General features: G+C 45.8%; 2 protein-coding genes across 2 annotated transcripts in view; both read left to right on the forward strand.

The window, feature by feature from the left end:
• The window catches only part of LOC102127036 (NBPF family member NBPF4), a 635,890-nt gene that overhangs the window by 4,934 nt on the left and 606,815 nt on the right, over positions 1 to 24,141 (forward strand).
• Positions 890 to 23,342, forward strand: NBPF15 (NBPF member 15). The gene is given in 11 exon segments (XM_065537172.2): positions 890 to 899; positions 1,230 to 1,281; positions 4,473 to 4,656; positions 5,673 to 5,724; positions 6,321 to 6,530; positions 7,240 to 7,291; positions 7,997 to 8,169; positions 8,884 to 8,935; positions 9,596 to 9,645; positions 9,648 to 10,547; positions 22,262 to 23,342. Coding segments are annotated over 10 exon segments (1,026 nt in total). The 3' UTR covers positions 9,839 to 10,547; positions 22,262 to 23,342.

A 24,141-nucleotide genomic window follows, 5' to 3' on the forward strand; every position in this document is an offset into this window, starting at 1 on the left:
CACAAATTGGTTTGAATAAAAAAACTGCGATGGGATTCTAAAAAGATATCAGGGAGTTTTTTTGTCCTTCTCAGCTCATGTCATGCCTTTGTCTGCCAGTTCCCAGTATGAACTTTCTGGACCCCATGCCAGTTTGACAATCTCATAGTCACCTAGTGCAGGAGGTGCACAGGAAATATCTGTCGGGCCTCCTAGCTTCGATTCAGTATCTCTTGTCATCTTTGATTAAGTCACTGGTCCCTGAATAATGTTCATGGAGTTTCTATGCCTTTTTAAGGAAGCTGGCAGCCTTGCCTTTGTATCACTGCTCTCAGCTTTAATCTTGATCTCCTTTTAGTCAGCTTGCTTAGCGGCACAGTCACCCTGAAATCAGGATGGAAACTTTTCTTCTTTACTTTGCTGATGTATTTCCATAAAGCAAGGCTGGACCCCGTTTCTCCACCCCATCAAGGCAATGGCTGATCTAATGTTTCTTTGTAGCATCATATACACACACACACACACACACACACACATATATGTATACACACACACACACACACACACACATATTGTTTTGCAGTGGAGTCTTGCTCTGTCACCCAGGCTGGAGGGCAGTGGGACCATCTTGGCTTGGTGCAACCTCTGCCTCCGAGATTCAAGTGATTCTCCTGCCTCAGTCTCCTGAGTAAATGGGATCACAGGTGCACATCACCACATCTGGCTAATTTTTGTATTTTTAGTAGAGACGGGGTTTCCCCATATTGGCCAGGCTGGTCTTGAACTTATGACCTCAAATGATTCACCTGTCTTGGCCTTCCAAATCACAGATTCCTTTCAAAGCAAGAATTGTTCAAATTTATCTATCAGTCGAGTTTCATGTATAGATGCCTCTAAACATTTAATGTCCATGTTACCTGGTAATATAAGTCAGTATTGCGGCGACACTCCTAGAAAATTGACCAATTTCTGGAGAGTTTTTTGGGAAAAATTTTGTTTAACTTTGACTCAGGCAGGGAATTATGGCATTATGGTCTACATGTAGAGGGAGATTTTGGCCTGTGGGTCTGGAAAGCAGGGTCATCTACTTCTCACCAGACTTATTCTAGGGCATCCTAGAATATTCCTGTCAGAATCCATATTCTTGCACTGAGAATAGTTATGTCCTTGTGCTATGACTGGACAGTGATTTGGTCATATGTGAAGTGTGAATTGCTTAATGTGACCTGTTTCTCTGAATTTATTTACAGAAAGTGAAACTGATGATGAGGAAGAGGAAGAAAAAGGGCCAGTGTCTTCCAGGTAATGCTGTGGAATTGTGGGCTGTTACTTCAGTAGTGACACCTGGAGATTGTAGATTGAGGGAAAAAGGGGAGGTGATGAATAGAACTATTTCTTCCCTTCACCCAGCTACAAATGGTCCTTATTAACAATGTTGTGTGTTATTTGTGGCACTTGTATTTGTTTTAATTTCATAGTCCTCTCAATATAGGCACTTGCAATCAGATCAGCCTGATGAATGAGACAAACAGGGATTTCTTGTTGATCTTTTCAAAAAAATCATCTACTGGATTCACTGATTTTTTGAAGGGTTTTTTGGGTCTCTATCTCCTTTAGTTCTGCTGTGAGCTTAGTTATTTCTTGTCTTCTGCTAGCTTTTGAATTTGTTTCCTCTTGCTTCTCTAGTTCTTTTCATTGTGATGTTAGGGTGTCAATTTTAGATCTTTCCTGCTTTCTCTTGTGGGCATTTAGTGCTATAAATTTCCCTCTACACACTGCTTTAAATGTGTCCCAGAGATTCTGGTATGTTGTGTCTTTGTTCTCATTGGTTCTAAAGAACATCTTTATTTCTGCCTTCATTTCGTTATGTACCCAGTAGTCATTCAGGAGCAGGTTGTTCAGTTTCCATGTAGTTGTACAGTTTTGAGTGAGTTTCTTAATCCTGAGTTCTAATTTGATTGCACTGTGGTGTAAGAAACAGTTTGTTGTGATTTCTGTTCTTTCACATTTGCTGAGGAGTGCTTTACTTCCAAATATGTGGTCAATTTTAGAATAAGTGTGATGTGGTGCTGAGAAGAATGTATATTCTGTTGATTTGGGGTGGAGAGTTCTATAGATGTCTATTAGGTCTGCTTGGTGCAGAAATGAGTTCAAGTCCTGGATATCCTTATTAAGTTTCTGTCTCGTTGATCTGTCTAATGTTGACAGTGGGGTGTTAAAGTCTCCCGTTATTATTGTGTGGGAGTCTACATCTCTTTTTAGGTCTGTCAGGACTTGCTTTATGAATCTGGATGCTCCTGTATTGGGTGCATATATGTTTAGTTAGGATAGTTAGCTCTTCTTGTTGAATTGATCCCTTTACCATTATGTAATGGCCTTCTTTGTCTCTTTTGATCTTTGTTGGTTTAAAGTCTGTCTTATTGGAGACTAGGATATGAACCTCTGCTTTTTTTTTTGTTTTGTTTTCCATTTGCTTGGTAGATCTTCCTCCATCCCTTTATTTTGAGCCTATGTGTATCTCTGCATATGAGATGGGTCTTCTGAATACAGCAAACTGATGGGTCTTGACTCTTTATCCAGTTTGCCAGTCTGTGTTTTTTAATTGGGGCATTTGGTCCATTTACATTTCAGGTTAATATTGTTAATGTGTGAATTTGATCCTGTCATTATGATGTTAGCTGGTTATTCTGCCCATTAGTTGATACACTTTCTTCCTAGCATTGATGTTCTTTACAATTTGACATGTTTTTGCAGTGGCTGGTACTGGTTGTTCCTTTCCATGTTTAGTGCTTCCTTCAGGAGCTCTTGTAAGGCAGGCCTGATGGTGGCAAAATCTCTGAGCATTTGCTTGTCTGTAAAGGATTTTATTTCTCCTCCACTTATGAAGCTTCGTTTGGCTGGATATGAAATTCTGGGTTGAAAATTCTTTTCTTTAAGAATGTTGAATATTGGTCTCCACTCTCTTCTGGCTTGTAGGGTTTCTGCCGAGAGATCCACTGTTAGTCTGATAGGCTTCCCTTTGTAGGTAACCGGACCTTACTCTCTGGCTGCCCTTAGCAGTTTTTCCTTCATTTCAACCTTGGTGAATCTGACAATTATGTATCTTGAGGTTGCTCTTCTCGAGGAGTATCTTTGTGGTGTTCTCTTTATTTCCTGAATTTGAATGTTGGCCTGCCTTGCTAGGTTGGGGAAGTTCTCCTGGATAATATCCTGTAGAGTGTTTTCCAGCTTGGTTCCATTCTCCCTGTCACTTTCAGGTATACCAACCAAATGTAGATTTGGTCTTTTCACATAGTCCCATATTTGTTGGAGGCTTTGTTCATTTCTTTTTACTCTTTTTTCTCTAACCTTCTCTTCTTGCTTCATTTCCTTAATTTGATCTTCAATCACTGATACCCTTTCTTCCACTTGATAGAATTGGCTACTGAAGCTTGTGCATGCGTCAGGTAGTTCTTGTGCCATGGTTTTCAGCTCCATCAGGTCATTTAAGGTCTTCTCTACACTGTTTACCCTAGTTAGCCATTCGTCTATTCTTTTTTCAAGGTTTTTAGCTTCCTTGCAATGGATTCACACATCCTCCTTTAGCTCAGAGAAGTTTGTTATTACTGACTTTCTGAAGCCTACTTTTGTCAACTCGTCAAAGTCATTCTCCATCCTGCTTTGTTCCGTTGCTGGCGAGGAGCTGTGATCCTTTGGAGGAGAAGGGGCACTCTGGTTTTTAGAATTTTCTGCTTTTCTGCTCTGGTTTCTCCCCATCTTTGTGCTTTTGATCTTTGATGATGGTAACCTACAGATGGAGTTTTGGTGTGGATGTCCTTTTTGTGGATGTGGATGCTTTCCCTTTCTGTTTGTTAGTTTTCCTTCTAACAGTTGGGTCCCTCAGCTGCAGGTCTGTTGGAGTTTGCTGGAAGTCCACTCCAGACCCTCAAACAGGGATTTCTTGGTGTTGCCTGTTCTCTCCCATGTGTTTAAATCCAGAGAGAGATGTATATATGCTTTCTGCCTATTTGTTGTTAGTATGTTTGCTAGTATTTGTGCAAGAAAAGAAATTGGAAAAATAAACATATTATATCAAAATATTGGAAAAATGGGGCCCTTAATACACAAGCTGTGTGTCTGCACTGCCTCAAGAGCTCTGTTCACTTGAATGTCGCATGCAAAATTCAACCCAATTTATGCAAAGTAGTTGAAGCCCTGTGTTAGTTCTCTGTGCTGCAAGTCATGATGGTAGTTTACAGGGAGAGTCTGGGTGCCTTGCGTTGGCTCATCTGTGGCAAATATATTGAGCATGTGCTGCCCATTTTTGTTCGGTCCCCAAATCAGTCACCCTCCACCCTGCATTTAGAAGGATAGTTTTATTTCTCTTGAAGGAAAAATGCCTTTGGTTTCTGTGACCACTCCATTCTGTCTCCCATCAGATCATCTGGGGGGTTTTGTTGTCTAATCTCTGTTGGTTTAATCTTCTGTCATCTCTGTCCTGCCTGGCTCATCAGGAATCTGGAGGAGTCTGAAGAGGAGGAAGCCCCCAGGAGTCTTGGGATGAAGAGTTATTCGACTCTCTCAATTCCTCCTGATATGTCTGCCTCGTACCAGTCTTACAAGAGCACCTTTCCCTCATTAGAGGAACAGCAGGTCGGCTTGGCTCTTGACATAGGCAGTGAGTACTCCATTGTGAAGGTGATAAAGCTCCAGTTCGTGTCCCAGGTGGACCCCATAATCTTTGGGCCTTGTACCCCTGGCTGAGCTGAGAGTTGCCATCACTGTGGCCCAAACCTATATATCAATGTAGATTTCAATCACTCTGGAGTTGAGTCTGAAGCACAGGCATGGGGTGGGTCAGTGAGCTTTGCTCTCTTCCTGGTCTCAGGCCATGCCCTTGCCACCCTTGACCGACTGTCAAGACATTGAACTCAAGGCAGGTGTGGCGAACTCACACCAAGCTCTGCAGCACATGCCCAGGAGTTGTCTGTCAGATCAGCTCATCTGAATTAAATGTCTCTTGCCAGCTACAAAGTTCCTTATGAGTTTTGTTCCCAAAGCATGTCTGTGTGGTTCTTTACCTGCCCAAGGCCAGTGTCACCCTTGTCTACCTCTCAGTGGAAGATGTGACCCAGGTTTCACTGAATTTATCCCCATTTTCTGTGTCTTCTAAGTTGGCTTGTTTTAGCTCATCTGTCCATCTTCTTGCTGGTATGTTTTCTAGATAAATGACTGACTTTTCACCCGCAAAACCGTAATAGCTGATGCTTCTGTGTAGAACCAAGTCTTATTTTGACTCAAGAGCTGGTACATTGCACTCCTTCATAAAATCTCAGTGTCCCCAATCTCGTAAAGTATCAAATCCTGGGTATTTGATGAGAGAAGCCTGAATATTGTAGTATTTCTACTACGAGGTCTTAGAACTATTTGCCTAAAATCTACTGGGAAAGACATTGCTCATTTGTACACACACCTAGGACAGAGCACATTGGAAGATAACGTTCCAAACAGGGGAATTTTGCCCAAGGCTCATGAAAGGAACGAAGTTAGTTCTCTCAAGACTTGACCTCAGGCCTTCTGTTATATTTCTCTCAAAGTCTCCTGTTCTCACACTGAGAAGACTGATGGCCCTGTGTTAGGATTGGACAGAGGAATGTTTCTGTGTGCAAGGAGGAACTGCTTAATGTAAGAGGCCCTATCTGAATTATTTGCAGGGCATCGGTGGGATCAAGTGTAAAAGGAGGACGAAGAGGCAACATGTCCCAGGTGAGTCTGAGAAATTGTGGACAGTTAAACTGATGTTGACATCTGGAGACGCCAAGTTCAGGGATAACAGAACATGCTGAAAATAATGATTTCATCTTGTCAGACAAGTCTGAATTACACCTACTCACATTGCTTTTGGTTCTTATTACAGTAAGTGTTTAGGTTTCCATTTCTTCCTACCCTTATCATTTACTAACCTAGTGAAGGTTGACCATACCTCTAAAGCTGTATTCTCATGGTGACTGCCAGGAAACGAGCACATTTTATGCAAAATTATTGAGCCCACTCTTTTCATCATCACTGTTCACTGTGTGTCCTGAGGGCACAAATACAGAGTGTCCTTGACTCCCTCATCAGTGTGTCACCTGGCCAATTCACTGAGCTCTCTCTCTCTCTCTCTGTGTGTGTGTGTGTGTGTGTGTGTGTGTGTGTGTGTGTGTGTGTCTTTCTGTTTCATCCTTTTTTACCTGGCCCTGGTCTATCCCAATATAAAGGCAATAGTTTGTTACCTCATTCATGGATCTGTCCTCTTTCTTTTCAAATACTTCCTTATATTACCCATGAAATCTAGCTGGCACTGTGTGGTTTCTGATTCCCCCCTGGCTTATTCTTTACTTTTTCCTACTTTTCCAGGCTCAGCAGGGAGCTGCTGGATGAGAAAGAGCCTGAAGTCTTGCAGGACTCACTGGATAGATGTTATTCGACTCCTTCAGGTTATCTTGAACTGCCTGACTCATGTCAGCCCTATAGAAGTGCATTTTACTCATTGGAGGAACAGCACCTTTGCTTGGCTCTTGATGTGGACAGTGAGTACCTTTCTATGAAGGTGATAAGGCTCCACCTGGTCTTCCAGATAGGGGTGATATTCCTGTTCTAAGTGGCCCTTACTGACCTGAGAGATGTCATTGCCGCAGGCAGGACCTATAGGCACATATGGGTTGTAATGAAACTAGTTTCAGTTGGAAGCCCAGACATGAAATGAACCAGTGAGCATGGCTCTATTCCTAGTCTCCAGCTATGCCTGTGGCAACCTGAGCCCATTCTCAGCACACTGGACCCAGGCAGATGTAAAAAATTCACAGAACTGTGATTTGGACTCAAAGGTTTGTAGATTTCCTCCTTCATTCTAATTTCAGTGTCTAAAATTCTTGCATCCATGAACGAGCTGGGCATTTGATGAGACAGGGCTGAATACTGCAGTTTTCCTCCTAGAAATAATCTGGGACATTTTCTTTGAATTTATGGGAACAATAAGGCATAACTGTGCACAAACTTGGGAAAAATGATTTTGGGATAATGATCTACCAGAATAGGGATATTGCACCCTTGGTTCAGCGATGCAAACCAAAGAACCTCTATCATGACCGGCTTTCAGGCCTCCTGAAGTATGTCTCTCACATTGTCCTGTTCTCATGCTGAGGAGCCTGAGGTCCCCGTGTGGGGATTAGACAGTGGACTGTTATGGGTGTAGGTAAATTGGCTTATTTTGTTTGTCCTTGTCTGAATTTATTGCAGGAATTAAAAAGGACCAAGAAGAGGAAGAAGACGAAGGCCCACCATGCCCCAGGTAACTTTGAGCAATTGTGAACAGCTAATTCTGTGTTGACACCTGGAGACTCCTGGTTCAGGGAAAACAGAGCAGGCTGACAATATGGATTATATCTTTTCAACCAAGCCTGAATTATTCCTACTAACATTGCTGTTGGTTTTCATGACAGTAGATATTTAGGTATCCATTTCTTCCTCCCGTTATCATTTACGAACCTACTGTAGGTGGACCATACTTCAAAAGCTGTATTCTCATGGCGACTGCATGGAAACTTGAGCACATTTTATGGAAAATTATTGAGCACAGTCTTTTCATGATCGCTGTATGCTGTGTGTCCTGAGTGCACTAACTCAGAGTGTCCTGTTACTCCCTCATCAGTGTGTCACCTGGACAATTCACTGAGCTCATTTTTTCTGTCTCTCTCTCTCTCTCTCTCTCTCTCTGTCTCTCTGTCTCTCTGTCTCTCTCTCTCTCTGTCTCTCTGTCTCTCTCTCTCTCTGTGTGTGTGTGTGTGTGTGTGTGTGTGTGTGTCTGTCTGTCTCTTTCATTCTTTTCCATTTGGCTCTGTTGTGTCCCATATTGAAGGCAATAATTTGTTACCTCATTAATGAATCTATCCTTTTTCTTTTTTAACCACTTCCTTATGCTACCCATGAAATCCAGTTGAGGCTCTGTTGTGTCTGATTTCCCCTGGCTTGTTCTTTACTTTTTCTACTTTTCCAGGCTCAGCAGGGAGCTGCTGGAGTTAGTAGATCCTGAAGTCTTGCAGAACTCACTGGATAGATGTTATTCAACTCCTTCCAGTTATCTTGAACTGCCTGACTCCTGCCAGCCCTACAGAAATTTCTTTTACTCACTGGAGGAATAACACACTGGCTTTTCTCTTGATGTGGATGGTGAGTACCTTTCTATGAAGGTGATGAGGATCCACTGAGTCTTCCATATAGAGATCATATTCCTGTTCCAAATGACAGTTACTGAGCTGAGAGATGTCATTGCTGCAGTGAGGACCTGTAGGCACATGTAGGTTGAATGAAACTCTAGTTCTACCTGGAAGCCCAGACATGGGATTGGTCAGTGAGCATGGCTGTCTTCCTAGTCTCAGGCCATGCCTGTTGCACTCTGATTCTACTCTCATGACAATGGACCTGGGCAGATGTGACAAATTCAGAGAACTATGATTTGACTCAAGGGTTTGTAGATTTCCTTTTCCACTGTAATTTCAGTGTCTAAAATCCTCACAACCTTGAACAATCTGAGTATTTGATGAGACAGGGCTAAATATTACAGTTTTTCTCCCAGAAATCATTGGAGGGCATTTGCTTTAGATTGATTAGAAAAATATGGCATAACCATTTGCACAAACTTGGGACAAATGATATTGGGATAACGATCTACCAGAATAGGGACATTTTACCCACGAAGTTTCTGGGACAAAAACCAAGGAGTCTCTATCATGACCAGCCTTCAGGCCTCCGGAAATATGTCTCTCACAGTGTCGTATTCTCATGCTGAGGCGCCTGAGGTCCCTGTGTGAGGATTAGACAGTGGATTGTATGTGTGTAGGGGAATCAGCTTAATGTGTCTGTCCATGTCTGAATTTATTGCAGAAATTGAAAAGTACCAAGAAGGGGAAGAAGATCAAAACCCACCATGCCCCAGGTAACTTTCAGCAATTGTGGATGCTTAGTTCTGTGTTAACACCTGGAGACGACAGATCCAGGGAAAACAGAGTGTGTTTGATTTCATGTTTTCAACGAAGGCTGAATTCCTCCTACTGACATTGCTGTTGGTTTTCATTGCAGTAGACGTTTAGGTTTCCATTTCTTCCTCCCCTTATCATTTACTAACGTACCACAGGTTGACCATACCTCAAAAGCTGTACTCTCATGGTGACTGCATCGAATTTTGAGCACATTTTATGGAAAACTATTGAGCTCATTCTTTTCATGATCACTGTTTGCTGTGTGTCATGAGGGCACCAACTCAGAGTGTCCTTCTCCCTTATCAGTGTGTCTGTCACCTGGCCAATTCACTGAGCTCACTTTCTCTTTCTCTCTCTGTCTCTCTCTGTCTCTGCCTCTCTCTCTCTCTCTCTCTCTCTCTCTCTCTCTCTCTCTCTCTGTCTTTCTCTTTCATTGTTTTCTACCTGGCCCTGTTCTATCCCAACATAAAGGCAATATATATATATTTTTTACCTCATTAATGGATCTATCCTTTTTCTTTTTTAACCACTTCCTCATGTTACCCCTGAAATCTAGTTGGGGCTCTGTGGTGTCTGATTTTCCCTGGCTGCTTCTTTAGTTTTGTCTCCTTTTCCAGGCTCAGTGGCGTGCTGATGGAAGTGGAAGAGCCTGAAGTCTCGCAGGAGTCACTGATAGATATTATTCGACTTCTTCAACTTACTTTGAATTACCTGACTCATTCCAGCACTACAGAAGTGCCTTTTACTCATTTGAGGAACAGTACATTGGCTTGACCTTTGACATGGACAATAGGTTTTTTACTTTGATGGTGATAAGGCTCCACCCGGTCTTCCAGATGGGAGTCATATTCCCACACTAAGCAGCCCTTACTAAGCTGAGAGATGTCATTGCTGCAGGCAGGACCTATAGGCACGTGTAGGCTTGAATGAAACTGTAGTTCCATTTGGAAGCCCAGACATAGGATGGATTGTTATGCCCAGACCGTTTGTTCCCCAAAGAAGACCACCAGAGTCCAGAGTCAAAGCCAAGCGGCAAGGATCTTTTACTGCAAGTTCGAGCTTGGTCCCTCCATTCCACGGCATACAAGAGGGCCCCGAACAATGTGAGTGCTTGCTTTTTTATAGCCTGAAAGTTACAGGGGAACAAAGGAATTCTTTTGGTTCCCACGCTTTCAGTAAAACTTCGAACGGCTGTCTCCTTATCGGAGACTTTCCAGGTGGTGTTTGTACTGGGCCCAGGAAGTTTGAGAGATATATGGAGATATGTGGTGGGATGGTTTGTGTTTGTACTGGGCTCAGGAAGTTTGAGAGATATATGGAGATATGTGGTGGGATGGGATGTGTTTGTACTGGGCTTGTTTGTTTTGAGCCCGGGGCTGAGGAATGTGCCTGATTCCTTTCATTCCCCCCTTCTTTTCAGGTATCTCTAGAGCCAATCTTGGGTCTTATAAGTCTGATTCTGTTTCATCGTTTACAGGTTGGTATTGGGCTCTGAGGACCATGAGTTGTATGGTGTCAAGCCTTTCTCTAATGAACCGCAAAATTCTGTTAACAACACAAGGTCCTACGGTAAGCAGAAATAGTAGACTCAGCAGGGGCCCAAGGAAGGGGGCTAACAGAGAGAACATAGATGAATTCCACCATTGGTCTGCAGCTGAAGCAAACTGCCGTGTTCTTACTTCTGTGCTTAACTTGCGTAACTGTTGGACCCGGTCCTCTACAAGCCCTGATTCATTTATGTAGAAACAACAGTCTTCCTTTAGAAACATACATGTACCCCCTTTTTCAGCAGTGAGTAGGTCTAAGGCCCTCCGGTTCTGCAAGGTTACCTGTGCTAGGGTTGTGAGCTGCCACTGAAGGGAGGCAAGGGACTCAGCTGACTCCTCCATAGCAACGGCAAATTGTTGGTACAGCTTGTTACTTTCTATGAGGGTGTGACCTAGGGCTCCCCCCGCCAGTCCGGCCGCAATGAAGGATGCGGTGAGGGAAATTCCTGCGATGAGGGGGAGAAATATGGCTCGTGCAGGTCTCGGTCTAGGGACTGGGCGAATAGCAGTACTGGTCCAGTTACCGGTGTACCCTAGGAACTCGCCGGCAGTAAGTAGAGTCAAATGGGGGACTGATGTGACAGGAAGACACAGTAGGTTGGTAACAGAGGGACTAGATAGGTTCTTAGATAATGTTCCATTACACCAGAAGAATATGCCTGACGGAGCCCTTAGGGTGATATTAGGGGGCGTTGCAGTGATGCTGCAGAGGCTGGAATTAGTTCCTGAGAAACAGTAGGGAAACTTTTCTTGACTGGGGTTTAGGTATAGTGGCACGTTAGGGATAGGGACATATGAGAGGTTTCGGTGGTTGTTAGCTTGGGCAGAGGTAGAGGATCCCCATGGCAGGGGGACAGCGGTTAGCGGTGGACGCCCTAGAGTGGCACACAGAAAGCAGCCAGACAGGCTGTGAAGTCCTGTAAGGTTAGCAAGTTCTAATCCTTCTTGTAATAATTTTAACCAGGAAAAAGGACGTAAATCTTGTGTCAGGTGATTTTCTTGTCGCTGGATATTTCCATGGACCAGGGGCCATACCTGCACTAGACCCCGCCACAGATAGAGGTGACTGCTAGGCCACGTGGAGGCGGAGGAGTGGTATACAGCCCCGTGTTGAGGCGTGGTCCAGTGGGAGTTTCAGGGGTCTCTAATTATCCATGTATATGAAAGGTCTTCATCTCGTCTATGATGGAAAGACCATCTGGGATCTAACTGTTCTTTCCCTCCCCACCATTGGAATTTATGGACGTTACAATAGTTATAAGGGCAGCCGGCATTTTGGTGCCACCAATAGTGCTTACAATGGTATTTAGTCTGATCATACTCGAAGCATATCATTGGTGCCACTGGTTTGGCTATTCGGAAGTCGGTAAAATTTAGTAAAATTGGGCTATTGCACCCTGAGGAGGGGCAATCTGCACTGGCCACTAATTTCCCGGGCTTATGAGGTTGCCCAGGGTGGGTTTGGTTTTCATAAAGCCAGAATCTCCAGACAAAGGGATTAGGAGCTGGTTTTATGTTTTCCCCAGCGGCCACTAGGGCGACTAACGTTAGAGTCAGACTACCTAACTGCATGTTTGCAGTGAGCTATGCTGTCGGTGCAGGGTGAGTTTTAAGGGGTTGTTCTTAGCTCTGTCCACAGTCCACGTGTCCGGTGTTTCAGCCGCCGCCATGATTGGCCCCAGAAGGTCGGAGGTTGGGTCCACTGGCTTGACGTGGGTGTAGTGGATCCACGACGCGATGCCTTCTACCTTCAGGGTAGTGGGTGTGGTCAGGAGTACCTGGAGTGGTCCTTTCCACCTGGGCTCTAGGGTCTCTAGTCGGTGTCGCTTAACCAGGACCCAGTCTCCCGGCTGGTACGGATGGGGTGTCGGTGGGGGACTGGTCTCATATAGCTCCTTCAGCTTGGGCCAGATTTCTTGATGAATTTTCTGTAAGGCTTGTAGGGAAAATAAGAGTTCAGAGACATTTTCTGTTTCAGACTTGAGCAGATCATCTTTTAGGCTGGGAACCAGGGGTGGGGGTCTGCCATACATGATTTTGTAAGGGGTAAGGCCTAGTCTGTAAGGGGTATTACGGGCCTGGAACAGAGCATAGGGGAGAAGGACTACCCAATTAGCGCCAGTCTCCATAGTCAATTTAGTTAAGGTCTCTTTTAAGGTCCGATTCATCCTCTCTACCTGTCCTGAACTCTGGGGCCTGTAAGCTCAATGTAGTTTCCAGTTTGCCCCAAGGATGGAAGCCAAATCCTGACTTACCTTAGCGACGAAAGCGGGCCCATTATCTGGCCCTATCTGGACGGGGAAGCCATACCTGGGAAGGATATCTTCCAGAATTTTCTTTGCTACGACCTGAGCAGTTTCTCTTTTGGTTGGGAATGCTTCAGTCCACCCTGAAAAAGTATCTACAAAGACAAGTAAGTACCGGTACCCATACTTCCCTGGCTTTATTTCAGTAAAATCTACTTCCCAGTAGATACCGGGCCTGGTTCCCCTGAGCCTTGTTCCTGTTGCAGCCTGAGATTGGGGGTAGGCGTTGTTAAGCTGGCAGACTTTGCAACTTGTCACGATGCTGCTGGCCGTCTCAGCTATGTGTCTGATTTTGAGCTTGGAGCATCTGATCAGGTCTATCATCCGCTGGGCACCCAGGTGGGTGGTTCGGTGGATGTGTTCTAACACCTGTTGTCCTAATTTTTCTGGTAGGATGGTTTGGTCATTAGTATCAGTCCACCACCCATTCTGGATCTGTTTCAGGGGAAGTTTGTCAATCCACTGGAGATCTTGTTCTGAATACTCAGGGAAATATGGCAAGTCCCGGGGGCCCGGGTCAGGGAGCTGGAGTGCAAGGAGTTGGCTGGGAGCCTTTGCCACATTCCTTGCAGTTTGGTCTGCCAGAAAGTTGCCTTGAGCAGTTGGACTGGTTGGTTTCTGATGCCCTGGGCAATGCACAATGGCTAACTTTTCTGGCCTCCATAGGGCTGTTAACAGGGCTAGGATCTCTTGCTTGTTTTTTATCTCTTTTCCTTTAGCCGTCAGTAACCCTCGCTTCCTGTAAATGGCCCCATGTATATGCGCCATTGCAAAAGCATATCGGCTGTCTGTATATACTGTCAGCTTCTTCCCTGCCCCTAAGGTAAGAGCTTGGGTGAGCGCTATCAGTTCGGCCTTCTGGGCCGTTGTCCCCGGGGGCAGGGGTTCCGCCCAGATTACCTCAGTCTCTGAAGTCACTGCCGCTCCAGTGTACCTCTGGCCTTGATGCATGAAGCTGCTCCCATCAGTGAACCAGACGAGGTCGGTGTCAGGGAGTGGGCGGTCCTGCAGGTCTTCTCGAACTCCGTGCACCTGAGCTAGTATCTCGGTGCAGTCATGGAGGGGGGCGTCCAGGTGCGGGTTGGGCAGCAGTGAGGCAGGGTTTAAGGTCGTTGGGGGCAGGAAAGTTATCCTGAGAGGATTTAGTAGTAGTCCTTGGTAGTGGGTGAGCCGGGCGTTACTCATCCATTGATTAGGTGGCTGTTTGAGTACACCTTCGATGGCATGTGGAGTAACGACCCGCAATTCTTGACCCATGACAAGTTTATCAGCATCTTGCACCATTAGAGCTGTGGCCACAATCATTCGGAGACAAGGGGGCCACCCGGCAGCTACTGGGTCTAACTTTTTTGACAGGTAGGCAACTGGCCTCCGCCAGGGGCCTAAGTTCTGAGTTATTACCCCCTTGGCGACACCCTTATTTTTGTCCACGTATAAGTGGAAGGGCTTGGTAACATCGGGTAGTCCCAGTGCAGGCACAGAGAGTAGGGCGGTTTTAATCTGTTGAAAAGCCAACTCGGCTTCGTCTGTCCAATTAAATGGCTGCTGCCCCCGTGTTGCCTGATACAAGGGTTTAGCCAGTTCTGCAAACCCAGGTATCCATAGTCTGCAAAATCCCACCGACCCCAGGAATTCCCTCACTTGTTGGGTGGATTGTGGCCTGGGGATCTGCAGAACAGTCTGCTTCCGGGCATCTGTTAACCAGCGCTGCCCTCCTTTTAGCAGGTACCCCAGATATGTTACTTCTGGCTTACAGATTTGAGCTTTCTTTGCCGAGGCTCGGTAGCCTAGATTCCCCAGAGCTTGTAAGAGACCCTTGGTCCCTTGGATGCAAGCTTCTTGGGTCTCAGCAGCAATCAGGAGGTCATCAACATACTGTAGTAAAGTTATTTCAGGGTGTTTACGTCGGTACTCACCCAGGTCTTCATTGGAGGGCCTCATCGAACAGGGTAGGAGAGTTTTTGAATCCCTGCGGCAGCCTAGTCCATGTCAGTTGGCCACTTATGCCCCTCTCAGGGTCATTCCACTCTAAGGCGAAGAGCTTTTGGCTCTGAGGGGCTAAAGGCAAACTGAAGAAAGCATCTTTTAAATCTAAAACAGTGTACCATTGATGTTTAGGGTTTAGGGTACTCAGGAGGGTATATGGGTTAGGCACAGTTGGGTGTATGTCCACAACCCTCTTATTGATTTCTCTTAAGTCTTGTACAGGTCTGTATTCTCCACTATTAGGTTTTCGTACCGGCAACAATGGAGTATTCCAGGGCAAGTGACATGGGTGAAGGACCCCTTGGTCGAGGAGCCGGTGGATTTGTGGGGCAATCCCTTTCTTGGCCTCTAGGGGCATCGGATATTGGCGTACTCGCACGGGGTCCGTCCCAGGCTTAAGTTCGACAAACAAGGCAGGACGGTGTTTTGCTAGTCCCAATCCCCCCATTTCCGCCCAAGCTTCTGGATATTGTTGGAGCCAGGTTGCTATGTCCTGGTCAGGGGCCGCTTGCTCCTGGTGGAGCCGGTATTCATCTTCTAGGGTTATAGTCAAGACGGACACAGGCTGATTTTGGGAGTTGGTCACGACAGGCCCCTCAGGGAGGAAATGGATCTGTGCTCCCATTTTAGTTAGCAGGTCTTTCCCTAATAGGGGACAGGGGCTCTCAGGGATGACCAGGAAAGAATGGGTTACATTCCTGGCTCCGAGGTTTACTGTTCTTTGTGTTGTCCATGGTATTTCTTAACTCCTGTGGCCCCTTGTACCCACGAGGACTTAGAGGATAATTTCCCATTAGTTTTAACTAGGACGGAGTGCTGTGCTCCCGTATCGACCAAGAACTGGACTGGGGACCCCTCCACTTGCAAAGTTACCCTAGGTTCGGGGAGGGGGTCCGAACCCCATCTTCCCTAGTCTTCGTCTTGAGTGACTAGTACGGGTGTAGACCTAGGGGGTCCCTGTCCTCGTTGTTTCTTTTTGGGGCAGTCTCTTACCCAGTGGCCAGCCTCCTTACAGTAGGCACATTGGTCTTTGCTCAGATTACCATACCTGGGGGGGCCGCCTAGGTTGGGTGTTCTCTGGCTGTAGATGCTCTTTCTGTACTACTGCTGCCAGGACCTTGGTCATTTTTTCAGTGGCCTTAAATTGCCTTTCTTCTGGAGTATCTCTGTTATTGTGAACCCGCTGGGCTATCTGAAGGAGGTCCTGAATCCACTTTCCCTCCAAGTCTTCTAATTTCTGGAGTTTCCTTTTAATGTCTGGGGCTGCCTGATTTACGAAAGACATTACAACAGCTGCCTGACTTCCTGGAGCCTCTGGATCTATGGGGGTGTACTGTCTAAAAGCTTCCATTAATCTTTCTAAGTAGGTAGCTGGGCTCTCTGTCTTTCCCTGCAGAATAGAGTATACTTTAGCCAAATTAGTGGGCTTGTGAGCAGCTGCCCAGAGACCCGCCATTAGAGTCTGGTGATAAAGGTGTAGCCATCCCCTACCTTCTGCCGTGTTGTAGTCCCATGTTGGCCTGGTCAGAAGAAAGGTCGCGTTTATGAGGTCGGGGTTGGCAGTCGGTTGACCGTTAACCCCCGGGACCAGCTTTCTAGCTTCTACCTGTATTCTCTCTCGCTCCTCTGTGGTGAACAAGATTCGGAGGAGCTGCTGACAATCATCCCAAGTGGGCTGGTGGGTGAACATGACACTATCCAGTAATGCCAGTAAATCTTTGGGGTTGTCTGAAAACTGAGCACTCTGAGTCTTCCAGTTATACAGATCACTGGTGGAGAATGGCCAGTACTGAAGCCTGGGGATACCTGTGTCATCTGGGGGTCCTATTTCTCGAAGGTGTAGGGCCACCATAGAGTCAGGCAGCTGGTGGGGGCTAGTCCGCGAAGTGCGTCCTCGCGTCCTCCCCACCGGCCCTTCAAAGTTACTTTCCCTTTCAGCGGGCCCGTGTGTGCCGGCCGCCTCCCGTCCGCCTGCTCCTTCTCGCAGCTCTGCCCGGGGGGCTGGGGCCTGGGGCCCGGAGGGGTACGGAGGGCGTTCTGTGAACAGTGGGTCCCCGCTATCAGGTAGAACAGGATGGGGGGGGCAGTCGGTTGCTTGGATTTTAGTGGTCGAGCAACCAGTGCCTTACAGGGTTCAGGGGCTAATCAGAAAGGGGACAGCCAAGGAGGCGGGTTCTCAACAAGGTCCTGCCATATGAGGATATATGGGATTTGATCTAAGTGGCCCGCACGCCCAGGTAGGAAAATCTTGGACTTTACCCTAGTGATGACAGCAAGTCGGAATGTCCCTTCGGGTGGCCACCCCACATCAAAGGCAGGCCATTCGGAGCGGCACAGAGCAATTAGCTTTCCTTTCCTGATTTCTATACCAAGATCATGTCCCCTTGCTCTTACTTCTTTGAAATTACTTGTAAGGAGAGATAGAGGAGTGCTCTGGGTATTACCCATCCTGTAATAATTTGTAGCCTCTTCCTGTAAAGAAATGTGGGTTAGAATCCCTGTAAAGGAAATCTGATCTGACTTATTAATGATGCACTTTGGCAGCCCGGGTCAGAAACAGCTGCTGCCCAGATCGTGATCGCGCTCCGGCAGCCCAGATCGCGGGCGTGCCCCGGCAGCCTGGGTCAGAGACAGCGGCTGCCCAGATCGCAAATGTGCTCCGGCAGCCCAGATCAGAGACAGCTGCTGCCCAAAACGCAAACGCGCTTTGGCAGCTCAGATCAGAGACAGCTGCTGCCCAAAACGCAAACGCGCATCAGCAGCTCAGATCGCTAGTGCGCACCGGAAGCCCGGGTCAGAGTTAGCTGCTCGGATCGCGATCGCGCTCCGGCGGCCCAGATCAGAGACAGCTGCTGCCCAAAACGTAAACGTGCTTCTGCAGCTCAGATCACTAGCGCGCACCGGAAGCCCGGGTCAGAGTTAGCTGCTCGGATTGCGATCGCGCTCCGGCAGCCCAGATCAGGGACAGCTGCTGCCCAAATCGCAAACGCGCTCCGGCAGCTCAGATCGCAAGTGCGCACTGGAAGCCCGGGTCAGAGTTAGCTGCTCGGATCGCGATCGTGCTCTGGCAGCCCAGATCAGAGACAGCTGCTGCCCAAATCGCAAACGCGCTCCGGCAGCTCAGATGGCAAGCTAGATCAGACGAGAGCCAGGGGACCTCTCCCACCGGTCTCCGCTGGCTGTCCTATAGCGCCTCCGCCAGGACTGTGCCAGCTCCAGTTTCAGACCTCGTGAGTCACAGATTCAGATTCAGAACAGACACAGACAGACAAACTGAGACGAGCGGGCTCACGTATCAGTAGATCGATCCTAGTAGATCCGTTGACCAGGGGTCTGGTGGGCTTGGGGAATCCCGGATGAGCCCCCAGATGTTATGCCCAGACCGTTTGGTCCCCAAAGAAGACCACCAGAGTCCAGAGTCAAAGCCAAGTGGCAAGGATCTTTACTACAAGTTCGAACTTGGTCCCTCCATTCCACAGCATACAAGAGGGCCTCGAACAATGCGAGTGCTTGCTTTTTTTATAGCCCGAAAGTTACAGGGGAACAAAGGAATTCTTTTGGTTCCCGCGCTTTCAGTAAAACTTCGAACGGCTGTCTCCTTATCGGAGACTTTCCAGGTGGTGTTTGTACTGGGCCCAGGAAGTTTGAGAGATATATGGAGATATGTGGTGGGATGGTTTGTGTTTGTACTGGGCTCAGGAAGTTTGAGAGATGTATGGAGATATGTGGTGGGATGGGATGTGTTTGTACTGGGCTTGTTTGTTTTGAGCCCGGGGCTGAGGAATGTGCCCGATTCCTTTCAGGATCAGTGGGCATGGCCCTATTCCTACTCTCAGACCATGCCAGTGGCAACCTGTGCTCAGTCTGAAGACATTGGACCCAAGTTGGGTGTGACACGTTCACATAACTATGCAGCACATGCCGGGAGTGATGTGTCAGACATTCTAATTTGAAAGATATACCTACATCTCTCTGGGTAGCTACAAAGTTCCTCAGGGATTTCATTTTGCCGGCATGTCTCTGAGCTTCTACACCTGCTCAAGGTCAGTGTCATCTTTGTGTTTAGCTCATCCAAAGGTGTTGTCCTGGTTTCAATGAACCTAACCCCATTCTTTCTATCTTCAGTGTTGGCTTGTTTTAGCTGATCCATCTGTAACACAGGAGGGATCCTTGGCTGAGGATTGTATTTCAGAACCACTGACTGCACTTGACAGTTGTTAACCCACTAGGCTCCTTTGGCTAGAGAAGCCACAGTCCTTCAGCCTCCAGTTGATATCGATACTTAGGAAGACCACAGCTAGATGGACAAACAGCATTGAGAGGCCTCAGCCCTGCTCCTCTCAATTCCATCCTGTAGAGAATAGGAGTCAGGAGCCGCTGGCAGGAGACAGCATGTCACCCAGGACTCTGCCGGTGCAGTATCTGGAGAACTCACTCCCAATGTTTAACGTGGGTTCTTTTCTATTTCCTAAGTGTCTCAGCTGGGTTGAATAAATAAAGGGAAAGAGCACAAGAGAGAGAAATTTAAAGCTGGGTGTCTGGGGGAGACATCACATGTCGGCAGGATCCATGATGTTCCCCGAGCCAAAAAACCAACAAGTTTTTATTAGCAATTTTCAAAAGGAGAGGAGTGTACGAATAGGGTGTGGGTCATAGAGATCACATGCTTCACAAGGTAATAAAATATCACAAAGCAAGTGGAGGCAGGGTGAGATCACAGGACCACAGGATGGGGCAAAATTAAAATTGCTAATGAAGTTTCGGGCACGCATTGTCATTGATAACATCTTATCAGGAAACAGGGTTTGAGAGCAGGCAACCTGTCTGACCAAAATTTATTAGGTGGGAATTTCCTCGTCCTAAGCCTGGGAACGCTACAGGAGACCGGGGCTTATTTCATCCCTTTGGCTTCGACCATAAAAGAACTTCTAAGGGGGCCATTCATAGGCCTACCCTCAGGGCGCATTGTTTTTCTCAGGGATATTCCTTGCTGAGAAAAGGAATTCAGTGATATTTCTCCTATTTGCTTTTGAAAGAGGAGAAATATAGCTCTGTTCCATCTGGCTCACCGGCAGCCAGGGCCAGTTCAAAGTTACCTCTCTTGTTCCCTGAACATTGCTGTTATCCTGTTCTTTTTTAAGATGCCCAGATTTCATATTGTTCAAACACATGCTCTGCAAACAATTTGTGCAGTTGACACATTCACAGGGTCCTGGGGTGACATTCATCCTCCTCAGTTTACGAAGAAGATGACGGGATTAGGAGATTAAAGTAAAGACAGGCGTAGGAAAACATAAGGGTGTTGATTGGGGAAGTGATAAGTGTCCGTGAAATCTTCACAATTTATGTTCAGAGATTACAGTAAAGACAGGTGTAAGAAATTACAAAAGTATTAATTTGGGGAACTAATAAATGTCCATGAAATCTTCACAATTTATATTCTTCTGCCACAGCTTCAGCTGGTCCCTCCGTTCGGGGTCCCTGACTTCCCGCAACAGTGCAGAATATGAACAATGCCATGTTCTTGCAGAAAACGCTTAGCCTGAGTTGCATAGGAGGTAATCACCAGACAACTGCAGAATGTAGAACACTCAGCAGGACAACTGACCTGTCTTCTTCACGTAGTCCATGTCACCACGAATCACATAGCAAATAGGGGAAGAGATATTTTGTGTTCAAAAAAAAGTAAAATGATAATGTAGCTACATTTCTTCAGTTATTTTGAATCCCAAAGATTTCCTCATCTTTTTGTTGTTGTTATCGACAGTGGTGACAAGGACTTGTTTGTAGAGGACAGGTCAGCTGTCTGGCTCAATGATCTACATTCTGAAGTTGTCTGAAAATGTCCTCGTGATTAAATTCAGCCTAAACGTTTTGCCAGGAACACTGCAGAGTCAACGCTGTGTTTCCAACCTCAGCCCATCTGCGGGCAGAGAAGGTCTAGTTTGTCCATCACCATTATCATCATATCAGGACAGGTTACTTGGTTAAAGAGGGGTCTAGGAGATCTGTCCCTTTTAGAGATACCTTATTTGTAATGAAGTATTTGGGAAAGTGGTTTTTAAAAGTATAAGTGTCCTGTATTCTAATGATCATCCTCTAAACATTTTATCATTTATTAATCATCCCTGTCTGTGTCTACTGTTAGATTCATATCTCTACACTGGAAATTTTCTTTTTTTTTTCCTACACTGGAAATTTTCTGTGTCAATTTTTACTGTGCCTTTGTTTTTGCTAGTGTCTGTTGTTGAAAAAAAAAAGTTCTCTGCCTGAGTTTTAATTTTTGTCCAAAGTTAATTTTTATCTATATAATTAAAATCTTTTGCCTGTCACTCTGGACTGTTGGACCGTTTTTTCATTCAGTGTTGGAATCTTTCATTATGCTGATTGGTATTCATGGGTACTAATGCGAATTAATAAAAATATTTTCATTTCCCTGTTTTTTTCTTTCTTTCTTTTTTTTTTTGAGACAGAGTCTCGCTCTGTCGCCCAGGCTGGAGTGCAGTGGCACGATCTCGGCTCGCTGCAAGCTCCGCCTCCTGGGTTTACGCCATTCTCCTGCCTCGGCCTCCTGAGTAGCTGGGACTACAGGCGCCAGCCACCACGCCTGGCTAATTTTTTTTTGTATTTTTTAGTAGAGACGGGGTTTCACTGTGTTAGCCAGGGTGGTCTTGATCTCCTGACCTCGTGATCTGCCCGTCTCGGCCTCCCAAAGTGCTGGGATTACAGGCTTGAGCCACCGCGCCCGGCCTCCCTGTTTATTTTCTAATCTCTTCCACATGGTAGGCTATGTTTACCATATGTAGCAGAATGTATTTACTACATTTCTTGGTTCTAGTTATTTGTATTCTTTGTGAGTGTGAGTGTGTGTGTGTGTAGGTCTGTGTGTGCCTTTGGCATTTAGGAAGGGTTGTATAGCTCATGGTTAATATTGCACTAAAAATGTTTTTGGTAGTTTTCCCCCCTTTGAACTAGACACACTTCTAATATTTAGTTTATATGTTTTAAATTATAACTTTCAATGTCAAATATTTCCATACAACAGTCAATTACATGATGTGGTTTTTTTTTTCTACCTTCTTTACCTGCCACTTCTCATAATAGTATTTGAACCTAAACATATACCAGTGACATTCTGTGACTGTCATCTTGTCCCCACTTTGGTTTTGGTTTAGATCCACAATGAAATGTATTAATGCTCATGAGCTATTCAAAAGTGAATGTCACGGTCATCACTTGCTAAGTGGTACTCATCCTTAACAGGGTCCTCATGAGCAAATCAGGTCTTGCTGAGTTTAGCATGTTTAATAATCTTTTCTCACGATCTTGATACATGGATCGTATTACTGGATATGAGGTGCTTGAGTTTTTAGGAGATACTGTCTTCCTTGGGGGACATACATGGTGTGTGTTCTCATTGTGGGATTCTATTTTGTTCTACCAGGACCTCTAATTTCTGCCAGTTACTTCATTCATTTGTTCTCTTCACCACGAATCTCCAGAGGATGCTTCCTTTGTCCACGCCTCCCCATCTTCCAGCAATTCTGCGTTTCCAAGATTGGCACCTCCGGTCCTCTGCACGGTGAAGCCCCTTCCTTTTGATTCCCCAGTAGCCAGTGCTCTAATCCACCAGGTCTCAGGCATGATCTGTGTTTCTCCACACTCACTTTCCGAGGATAGTTTTGCCTGTGTTCTGTCATGAACAGCCCCTCCCTGCTGTCCTGGCCTCTATTTGCATAGTGTTTCCTGCTCCCTCTGCCGTTGTGTGGCTCCCAGACCCGGCTAAATAAAATCACCTGAGGGCCACGGTGTTCCCTAGCCCTGGTGTTTAGGGGCAGGATTATGGGTGAGATTTTTGATTCTCTAAGTTAACCCCTAGGGCTTTGAAGTGTATGTTGAGAAATTCAGCTGTTATCATCCTAGGTGGCCTTGCTCTCTCCTATCCTCCTACTTCAAATGCAGAACTTCAATTGTGTACAAAAGAAGACTGAATCATATAATAGAACACACCCTTATTCATTGACTGGCTTCATCATGGCTGAACTTTTAAAAATACAATCTTAGCCACATACCTATGAAATGCATATGTGTGTGTGTATATATATATGAATTTGCTTCTGAGATTATGGAGGCTGAAATTCCCAAGATGGAAGGAAAGCTGGATACCCAGGAAAGCATTTTTTTCCCATTAGGCCTCTTAATTCTCTCCTGGCCTTTGATTGATTGTATGAGTCCCACCCCCATTAAGGAGGACAATCTGCTTCACTTAGTCTGCCCACCCCAATGTTACTTGTATCCGAAACACTCTCTGGAACACAACCAGAATCATGTTTGGCCAAATGTCCCGGCACCTGGTGCTTGGTTACAGTGACACGTACAAGTAACTATCACACATGCCCTTTGTCATATTTGTGATTTCCACTGTTTTTCTCCCAATCTGCAGCTTATATTTGTTCTCTTAATACTACCTTGTGTTGACCAAAAACTTTTAATTTTTATAAAGTTGAATTTATCAATGTTTTCTTTAATGGTTTGTGTTTATTGATAACAAAGATCACTTTGCCTAACTCTGTATCGTGAAGATTTTGTCTTGTATTTTCTGCTATACTTTCTCTGGTTTTATAGTTTATATTTAGCTGCATAATCCATTTTGAGTTAGTTTTTGAGTCGGTATTGAGATTCAGGTGAATTTTTTTCCTTTGGGGATATGCATGTCCAGTTGTTTCTACACAATTTGTTGACAAGAGAATGCCTTTTCCACTGAGTCATATTTGGACGTTTGTCAATCCATTGGGTGGTTGAGGCTGGTGAGAGGACTGTCCTGGTGTTTGGACAGAGAGACAGGGCATGAAGTAGGGTGGTTCTTATGGGAAAAATTAAGGAAGGCACATCTTTCCATGAGGCATAGGAAAGCCCCAAGCACAATTGGGGTACCCTCTACTAGCATGTTGTAGCACACTCATCTCTGCTCTCTCTTCCTCTCCTGTTGCAAAAGCCTGGGTGTGCATAGACACTGAGGTCGAGTGGTGTCTTTGGGCACTTTTGAGCATTGACACCAAAGCTTTAGCATCAAATCTTAGAATATAAAGCAGCCAGGTGGATCACCTGAGGTCAGAGGTCATGACCAGCCTGACTAGCGTGGTGAAACCCCGTCTCTACTAAATACAAAAACATTAGCCAGGCATGGTGGCGCACACCTGTAATCTGAGCAATTGGGAGGCTGAGACAGGAGAATCGCTTGTGTACCTGGGAGACAGAGGTTGCAGTGAGCTGAGATCACGCCATTGTACTCCAGCATGGTCAATGAGAGTGAAATTCCATCTT

The sequence above is a fragment of the Macaca fascicularis genome, chromosome 1 (assembly GCF_037993035.2).
Source record: "Macaca fascicularis isolate 582-1 chromosome 1, T2T-MFA8v1.1".
Lineage (NCBI taxonomy): Eukaryota > Metazoa > Chordata > Mammalia > Primates > Cercopithecidae > Macaca > Macaca fascicularis.